Source organism: Triticum aestivum, chromosome 5B (genome assembly GCF_018294505.1).
Source record: "Triticum aestivum cultivar Chinese Spring chromosome 5B, IWGSC CS RefSeq v2.1, whole genome shotgun sequence".
Classification (NCBI taxonomy): domain Eukaryota; kingdom Viridiplantae; phylum Streptophyta; class Magnoliopsida; order Poales; family Poaceae; genus Triticum; species Triticum aestivum.
In genome coordinates this window covers 558,091,670-558,101,230 of record NC_057807.1, presented here as the reverse complement: position 1 = coordinate 558,101,230, position 9,561 = coordinate 558,091,670, and the positions used below count along the sequence as shown (strand labels likewise).

At 41.2% G+C, this 9,561-nt stretch overlaps 1 protein-coding gene across 3 annotated transcripts; it reads left to right on the top strand.

Annotated features, from left to right (window-relative positions):
• The first annotated feature begins 3,723 nt into the window (after nucleotides 1-3,723).
• LOC123113203 (mediator of RNA polymerase II transcription subunit 19a) lies at nucleotides 3,724-9,050 on the top strand. Of its 3 annotated transcripts, none has more exons than XM_044534376.1 (7): nucleotides 3,724-3,961; nucleotides 4,886-4,950; nucleotides 5,995-6,284; nucleotides 6,360-6,665; nucleotides 6,752-6,806; nucleotides 6,904-7,061; nucleotides 8,840-9,050. In XM_044534376.1, the coding sequence occupies exons 2-6, from the start codon at nucleotides 4,905-4,907 to the stop codon at nucleotides 6,924-6,926; spliced, it is 720 nt and encodes a 239-aa protein (XP_044390311.1). In that variant the 5' UTR covers nucleotides 3,724-3,961; nucleotides 4,886-4,904; the 3' UTR covers nucleotides 6,927-7,061; nucleotides 8,840-9,050. The 3 variants fall into 3 exon arrangements, with proteins under 3 accessions (XP_044390311.1, XP_044390309.1, XP_044390310.1); XM_044534374.1 differs by lacking the exon at nucleotides 8,840-9,050 and adding an exon at nucleotides 8,115-8,552; XM_044534375.1 differs by lacking the exon at nucleotides 8,840-9,050 and adding an exon at nucleotides 8,110-8,552.
• The last annotated feature ends 511 nt before the right edge of the window (nucleotides 9,051-9,561 follow it).

Below are 9,561 nucleotides of genomic sequence, written 5' to 3'. Positions count from 1 at the left end.
ACTTGATGTTGTTGTGTGAGCACTGTGATACCCAGTACTTTTATGTTCTTAGTGCTTTATGCACTAGTTATGCCGCAGTGTTTGGTACATTTGTGATGATCAACTTCTTAATGCTTTATGCACTAGTTATGCCCAATGTTTGGTACATTTGTGATGATCAGTTTCTTCTTCTTAATGCTTTGTGCTCACTATTTTGGCATCAGTTTGTTGTTGATCTACTTTGGCATAGTTTTGTCATCGACGTCGTCGACGACAAAAACTACATCTACTTTGGCATAGTTTTGTCATCGACGTCATCGACGACAAAAACTACATCTACTTTGGCATAGTTTTGTCATTGACGACAAAAACTACATATACTTTGGCACAATTCTGTCTCAAGCAGCAACTACTTTGCATCCATCCACACCATCTTCTAGTTTGCAGAAACAAAATAACATGTTCATCTTGACCACAACAGTGCATCATCATCTTCAAATATATCATACTAGGTTCTCAACAAGCAAGAACTGATACAACTACAACACAAACAGCAATACAACACAAATTCCTACAAACAACAATGCTAAAATAAGCATCATCTCATCTCTTCCTCTCAGCTTCTTCTTCAAAACAAGATTCTTTCTTGACATCTCTAGGTTTTCCTTCTTCAGTTTGTGACCTTTGATCCAGCTCTGTTCTACCTCTGGGTGCAGGTCTTCAAAATCCAGGGCAACACGCAATGGAGGAGGAGGATCAACCCAAACCACCCACTAACACTCTTGTGGTAACTGATTGCACATCACATTAACCAAAAATTTCATATTTCATAAACAAGAACTAAAAGATGAGATGCTCAAATTCACAAACTCTTACATCTAAAGGACACCCTAAAACCGGCGGCCAGTGCTTGCCCCTCCCCAGGAAACACGGCGGGCTGGAACAAGGCCGTGACCAGGGCAACGATGCTTTGAACGATACTCCAATCCACAATATGTGTCATCGGGAAGATAGAACTCTGGACGAATTGCACAATCCCGACCCCATCAATCTAAACCAAATGAAAGGGAAGGAAGGTCAAAAATTTCCCCTAGATATCACAAACCCTATAAACCCTAGAATGAATTGGGGGTGGAGGAAGGCGCACAAGTTGATATTCACTTACCTCACCGGCCGCCCGCGAGTAGTTGGACGAGCCCGAGCTCGCCATGCTGCGCCGCTCCATCCTCTTTCTCGTCAGGCCTCGCCTAGTTAGCTTTGCTCCTCTGTTTTGTTCAGTGCGAGCTCAATGAGGACGAAAGGGGTACTAAGTCTAGCATCGATAGGGGCAAAAATGTCCAAAATCTAGCGCTGCTTACGGTCAAACGACACTGACTGGATAGAGCCGTGCCGGAAGGGCAAAAGCACAAGACATGCAAACTGAATTGGGCAAGGCCGCATGTTTCCCAAAACTAGGGGCAATCCTGACGAGTGGTACCCAACTAAGGGTATAAAATCGATTATCCCTATCTAATAATGATTATAACTGGCAAAGCTAGTGAGATTGACAGCTTGCGATGTGATTCTTGACGGATTCTCAACGTGTTATCTCTACGGTTTGATACATCTGTCTCTAAAACCGAAGGGAAAGTTAGTGCTTGTTGCTGACCCTTGCACTTGAGCGTCCAGCTATTACTAACAATTTAGATTAATGTCCTATCAACCACCATCATACCCCTTTGAGTGGATGGGCGACTTTGAGAGAGTTTTTAAAACACGACGGGGAGAGTTTGAAGGCCAGCTCCTCCGTTGCTTGAACCCCTTCGTTGTGCTTCATTTCTACTTGGTTCTAGCCTTTTTTTGTCAATGAGAGAGAGACCGTATGTGCTACTCTATTGGAGTGTGTGTGTCTCTTGGGCGGTCATGGGTTATTAAAGAGCATTCAAGGTGTGAAGGAATCAAGGGTCTGTAGAAGGTCCGGTGATAGTCTTCCTCGTGAAGATTAGCCTTGAGTGAGTCCTTAACCTTTGAATCAATCCATGACGCGGTGAGTGAGCAAGAGGCTTCATGGGCTCTTGTGGGTGGCCTTGTTGAGGCCTTAGGGCTTTTGTGTCCGAAACTACGCCAATGTAGAGTTGAATAGCACCAACCATCAAAAGCTCGAGGGAACATCGTCACGTTAACTACTTGTGATCTCGTTTCCCTTATTTGGAGTTTTATGCAAGTCTCGATTCCGCACTTGTACTTTAGTGATAGAGTTGCACATGCAGGCTCCCCTAAGCAACCATCCCGAAAATCTTACAGCTTAGTCAACTAAACTTTTAAGCGGTATTTTTTGATAGGTCTATTCACTCCTCTAGACCATAACCTCGGTCCTATACCTGTGCATTTGCTGGGTCATACGAAGGTTCTTGTGGCCAATGCTCGCCACCCATGTCACACACACATCACCGACACCCGTCGTGCCGGTCACGGTGTCCATGCATCAGGAGGTGGCTTACAACAATCATTATGGAAGTTCATACAAGACTAGCTTTCTGTATCATATGAGTGCTCTTCAGCATCTACGGACTTGGGCCGCTCTTGATGTTTTCTCGAAGTGAGGATCTTTTAGCACTTCAAAGCCTATCCATGTTATTTTGCCCATGATAAACTCACACGTTCGCAAAGAACAACCAACCATTTATGAGCCCTGCGACATGAGTAAGGGCTACTTCTTTATTAAATTACATCAAAAATAAAGTTTGTAAAAAACAAGAGCCAACCTAAAACAAAACTATCCCTTGCCCCCCGAGTGAGCACTTCTTTCTATCCAAAATCAGGATGCCCAACTTGCAGAGCACCGCGGAGATCGAAACATAAACACCCTTGCCATTATTGTCTCGAGCCACACCTGCACCGCTTTTGATGCATGTGGGTGACCATCATTTTTTTTTGCCCAGACACCACAAAAAACGAGCCAATTAATATACAAATGACCTGGAACAAATAATATACTGGCTCATGCAGTATTTATGCCGCAGTGAGCGAGTGAAAAAACGCGTGAAAGTTAGTGCATTCCACGTGCCCACTCAATACTCATCGCATGTATATCGACAAAAATAAGAGATCGTTTTTTAGTTTATACAAAGAACAGCAAAATCGTGTGATTTGAGAGTTGACGGGTCCGACTAAACTGCTACGTCGTGCCAAGTTTTTGCATCGTGCTTGTCATTTTCAATTAAATAAAGTTATCTATTTTTAGCAAGAGCATAATTTCCACTAACATATAAACTAGAGTTGGTGGCGTGGTGTGTTCACTCTCCTGTCACTCCACCCCAATCTCCCTCATCCATCCAAAACTCATGAGACCCCTCCAATTTTAGAAAAAAAATCATATCTTGGAAAGGTGCTTTCATCACTTTTCTAATTTTTTTGGGGTGTTTTCACCACTACTTCAGTTTCGTAATTTCGTAAATGTAGTGTTGGTTGCGTGATTAAGTTTCTTCTTTGCACTGCTGCACGCGCATTGATTGTTGGAGTATTTACTAACCCTATATAGTTGAATTATTTTTATATTTTCACGACAATACATATGTGTTATGTTAATATTTTCTTTGTTTAAAAACAAGTGTCGCTGATTTAGTATAAAGTTAGCGGGGAGTATGATTTAAAAACTTTTGAGACCATGCGTAAGCCTTTATGAAAGAAGTTGCGCACCATCTGCTCCTCAGCCAGAATTTAATACTTGTAGGTGGATTATTACGTCAAAAAAGAAAGAGAGTACTAGAATTTTCCCATCAGTCCTCTCCCCATAGTTTTCCTTCCTCTTCTGACTTATCTCACATGCTCTGACCTCAGCTCCAATCTGAGACCCTAGTCCATAGAGCCGTCGCCGTGCCGTAGCTGATAGCATCACCGGCCGACGCCTCCCACCCGCTCCCAACCCTCCCGCCTCTCACGCGCGCCGCCCCCGTCGCCGTCCCCGCTGTATCCGCTCCGTCCGCAGTCGACGAGCTTTGAGGTACGAGCTTTTAGCCATCCGGTGGTTGCTTAGAGCCAAGCTAATCACAAATCTTGGGAGCGGCGGCGCGCACCCGGCGCACCATCTAGATCCGCCCATGGCGGCCTAGACCACACATGTTTCCTGCCTCTAGCTTGCAGATGTTTACTTCCGTGTCTGCCTGCCAAAGCTCATTTAATAACTATAAGGACTTTGCGCCGTCGCTCCATAAACGTTCCCGGAAGAAATTGTTGGTGCTAACAAAATCCATTTTACTGTCCATATGCCTGGATTAGCTACTAATCGGCCCTTGCTGGTAGCTAGCGGTATAGATGGTATTCTATTATGCCTTTGTACTTGTGTATGCAGGATCCAAATCTTGTTTATGGATATATAACCGATCTTGGCATTTAACACATCAGTGGGTGAATTATCTAGCGACTTCACAGTTGGTGAATTATATAAGTAACACATCAGTGGGTGAATTATCTAGCGACTTCGCAGTGCAGGATGAAGCATTTAGTTTTAACAGATTTTGGCACCACGAACATTCACCTATCGTTTTCTCGAATATTCACCTCTATAGCATCTATCTGTTACCAACTTACCATACACAGAAGTGGGAAATATTCTAACACTAGCAGATGCAATTTCTATTTTTAGTGTTGGTGTTAGTTAAGTCTATCTAGTATGCTATGTAGAACATAGTTCAAAAAAATGTGCTAGCCGTTAATTGTGCATTTTGCCACCGCCTTGCGCTTTTCTGACCAAGGCACACATTTATGCACAATTATGCGCAGATTAAGCGCAATTGAGTGCTAGGCGTTTTGTTATCGCCTAGAGCCTAACACGCCTTCTTTAGCTATGATCTGGAGTGTATCCAGTTGACTTTGCTTCTTTTGCTTGATTGCTTACATGTATTTGTTTTCTTAAATCAAATCTTAGGTGGACATGCATTTTGCAAATGTCAGGCTCTAATCAGATGGCTTCAGATGGTAAATTTGGAAAAGGTAATGTCCTTTTGGGTACTATTTTAATCCTTCTTCATTGTTTACAAAAATGGGTAACACCATATTCATACCAATCTTATGGTATAGCACGCTGTATAGTTTAAAAAACCAAGGAGTGTTTATATAAGTTGAGCGATACATATTTAAGAATAATAGAAGCAGATTGTCCTATTCTGCTTTTGAGTTGTTAGTAAGGCATGAAGCTTGTTCGCTTCTCGTACATGACCATGAGTTTACTTACTTGCGTCATATATCTGTACATCTCTTCTGCAAATGTCGCAGTGATGGCACTCTTGATAAATGCGAAGGTGAAGTCATGTTATGTTGCTTTAGCTTTGGTCTGCTGTAACTTTCAGGGCCTTTGTCTAGTATATATATTGCATTTTATTTTATCTGAGTATGCTAATGCTAGAAAAATTAATCTAGGTGAGCTCATGTGAAATTTGATAACCTTTTCAAGCATGATCATGTTTTGTAGCTTTGCTTGATACCCTGGTAGTACTAGACTAGTAGTTAAGTTTATCTAAAAGACGATGTCAATCATGTACCCCTGTAACTCAGTTAAAGCCGCTTTGTCATCTGACGTATATGTTGATCTGTCATAGGCTCATAGTATGAAGGTCGGCATTTTAGTATGTGTAGTATATTTTGTTTTGATTAGATAAGTTCATGAGTGCCATATGCTTATAAATTATAACAGTATCAACGATGATGAAGTACTATTCCCCGCTTTTTGAATTCTTATGCAAGTTGATGTTATCTACGCGAAATATTCATCATTATAACAGGGTCAAATACTCATCATTATAACAGGGTCAAATATTCATCATTAACTAAGCAAGTTGGTGTTATCTGCGAAATATTGAGTTTAGACCAACGTTATGACTTGTACAACAAAGCATGCCCACCTTTGCGCTCAACTGGTTCTGTTCAGAGGCTTCCATCCTTTACCAGTTTTGGCCCTGAAGGACCAAAACTTCGTTTTTTCTTGCAAATAAAAGAAGTCTTGACTCTTGACACACCATGAGTTTCGGTGTATTTCAGGTCCTCGGGAGCTCACTGGGGCTGTTGATTTAATTAGCCGCTACAGGCTGCTGAACCATCACAGTTTCTTTTGTAAGAAACCATTGCCACTGGCTATCTCAGATACACATTATCTTCAGAATGTTGTGGGTGACACTGAAATCCGTAAAGGAGAAGGGATGGAGATAGATCAACTCATTCAGAGTCCAGACCTGAGGGAGAAGAAGACTGCTTATATTAAACCCTTTGACATGGAAACACTAGGACACGCATTTCAGTTGCGAGAAACAGCGCCAGTAGATCTGCCTTCGGTAGGATATCCCCGGTAGAACATTTTCTTCTTTTGCTACATTCACTCCTTGTTTCAACTCTCTTGCATTTACCAGGCTGAAAAAGGTACTCCGACTATATCGGGAAATTCAAAGGTTAAGTCCAGGGACAAAGTCAAGAAGCATAAAAAGCACAAGGCGAAAGACAAGGACAAGGAACAGAAGAAGCACAAACATCGCCATAAGGATCGAAGTAAAGACAAAGACAAAGACAAAGAGAAAGAGAAGGAGAAAGAGAAAGAGAAAGAGAAAGAGAAAGAGAAAGAGAAAGAGAAGGAGAAAGACAAAGACAAAGAAAAGAAAAAAGAGAAGAGTGTGCATCATGATTTGGGAGGTGATAATTCCAAAAAACATCATGAGAAGGTAGTCCCATTTATTCAATGTGTTTTAAATAGCATGATTGACTCATATTTTGGCTATGCTCTAAATTTTAATGATGTTTTGTATAGAAGAGGAAACATGAAGGAATGGAAAATTTGGCGGCTGGACGTAACCACAAAAAAAGTAAGGAAGCATTTACTCAGTATTTTATTATTGCCATGGCATGTTTCCTTCAATAATGCTTTTGTCCTTGTTACCATTCCTTGTTGATATATGACAGCACAAAAGCGCAAAGTTCAATGAAACGGGCAATGGACTTTGTTTGGCATAGGATGTGACAAATTCGTTTCCGTGTTAGTTCTCGTAATATGACTCCATGTTTTATGCTGTTAATGGGCGGCTCTGAAGGTTTTCTTGTCAATACCACTTCCGATGGAGGTATGTGTTCCTTGAACTTTTATCATCTGTCGTTGTTTGATTTCAGTTTGTGTCCTGGACCACTTGATATGCATAATGATGGATGCATGACTTGAGTATCTTGGCTTGCATTAAGATTCTATTTTTTCGTCTACATGTCTTTTGCTAGTGCAGAATGCCTTTTATATGGTTCCTTTTGCATTGTCTCTCTTGGCTTTGGAACCAAGGCCACATTTTCTCCGTCTCCTTTCAATATTTATATTCCCTGATTTGAGTTTGGTTTAATATGATTCTGTGTTGTTCTGAATCTAAAGTGGTATATTTCTCATTACTGGAAATAGGAAGTTGATGATTACCCCCTTTGTTCTTGAATATAAGTCTTTTTAGAGATTCCAATAAGGGACTACATACGGAGCAAAATGAGTGAATCTACACTCTAAAATATGTCTATATACATCCGTATGTAGTCCATAGTGGAATCTCTAAAAAGACTTATATTTAAGGAACGGAGGGAGTACATCCTTGAGTTGGGTATGCGGTATGCTATGCTGGGTGCTGGGAGGGATAAGTTGGTAATCTCTCATCAGTTGTAGATGACTGATTCAATATCTCAATGCTTAATTAAGCATCTACCAGTTCTACTCCCTCCGTTCCTAAATATTTGTCTTTCTAGAGATTTCAACAAGTGACTACATACGGAGCAAAACAATGGTTAGAATCACATAACATAGTTAGATTCCGCGTGTTGAATTGGAAATAAAACAATGGTGTTTACAAACTCTCAAACATTACGTTTTTGCGGGCTGTCTTATATTGTGGGATGGAGGGAGTGAGTTCTAATGGCCATTTTTCAGCCTCTTCAAAAATTGATTGTACTGCCATTTTCGCATTTCAAACTTTGAAAATAGCAGTTTCAAACCCCATCACTATTCAAGATGCCGCGCAACAAATTTACTCATAAATACTGCTAATTTCTTGTACGCTCATTTACCGATCAGGATCATGAGCTACTGCTAGCATGTACCATCTTCATAATAATAATCTGATGAATACTGTTTTCTTGGCACAGTGCAGTTACCACAGATGGAATTTCCTTTTATCAAGATGCCCCGGTTACAAGGGACGTGGCTAATCAAATCACGATACGCTGTAAATCAATTCTGGGGGAACTTGAACTTGTCATATGGAATTATTTGAATTTTTGTGTTAGTTTTGCGCCCATTAGCAATTCTTTAGTGTTGCCCCCTCCTATATGCCCTATCCTGTAATCAGACGGAAGAAAAGGGCTTACTGTCAAGCCGCATGATGATGTGACCGTGTACAACAGGAGACGTCACGTGTAGAACAGAAAAATTAGCCGTACACATTCCATGATCCAGCAAATTCAATGGTGGTGATGAACCTTAAGAAACCTGAGTAGTATGTTCTGTGTACCAATCATGTTTTTTTAATCAAACAATCCTAGTTTATTGCTCAATTAAACAAGCTACGTCAGATTGGCCCCTTCTTAAAGTTGTGTATGCACAAAGGGGAAGACTTGGCACTTGGCAAACCTGCATACTGTATCGGCTGAGCAAGCAAATGCTCCAACGTATGGAGAAGTACGCTGATGATGCTCAATGTTGTGTTCTTCGTCTGCAACCGTACGTACATTCAGATGTCGGTCGATCTTCTCAGAATCTTATCCTTGTGCCTCTTTGGGCCAGATGAGGTTCTAGAGCGAGTGGGTCACATCGCATACAGGTTACGTTTACCTGACTGAATCTGGCCAAGTTCATGCGTTTTCCATTTTCTCGCAGCCGAAGAAAAGCACTTTGGGGCCCAAACAGTTTGGGCGTTTGAATCTGCAAGTCCTGACCTACCTGTGGATGTCGCTGACGTGTCTCCTTTGCGTGTGTGTTGGATGAGCGGCTCATCAAGCAAGCTAAGAAGTGGGTTCCTCTTCCTCCGGTTAAAGGTTGTGTGCAAGAATTTGCCCTAGGATTACAGAAGAACGAAGAAGAGAAGTACAAAAAACACAGAAGCTAGGCAGTCCAGTAAGACCGTAAAGAAGCCCAAGCCCGCGGAGAGCGTCGCTGCGGATACTGTTAACCCCCCGTCCCTTGGGTTGCTCCTGTTTGGCGCTCTAAGGCCTTGTGCAATGCAAGGTGTTTAGAAAAATAAATCAAGCTTTCCTTAAGCATCGGTGCTTATTTGTACAGTGTAGATGCTTAATTATGCGTCTCTTCTATAGAAACAAACACTGGTGCTTCAGAAAAAATCGGATTATTTTTCTAAGCATCTAGCATTGTACAAGGCCAAGGAGGAATTGAACTCAAAACGAGACAATCAACGTACTACGGAGTTAACCGCTAGACCAAACTCGTCATGTTGTCTAATTATAGGAAATAAAACTATTTGACCCTTTTTGTACTTCATATAACATATATTTTATACTGAGCATAAATTATCTGAAAAAGCGTAAACTTTCAAAAGAATTCTCAAAAAATATAGAAAAAACATGATTTTGAACATAAAAAAA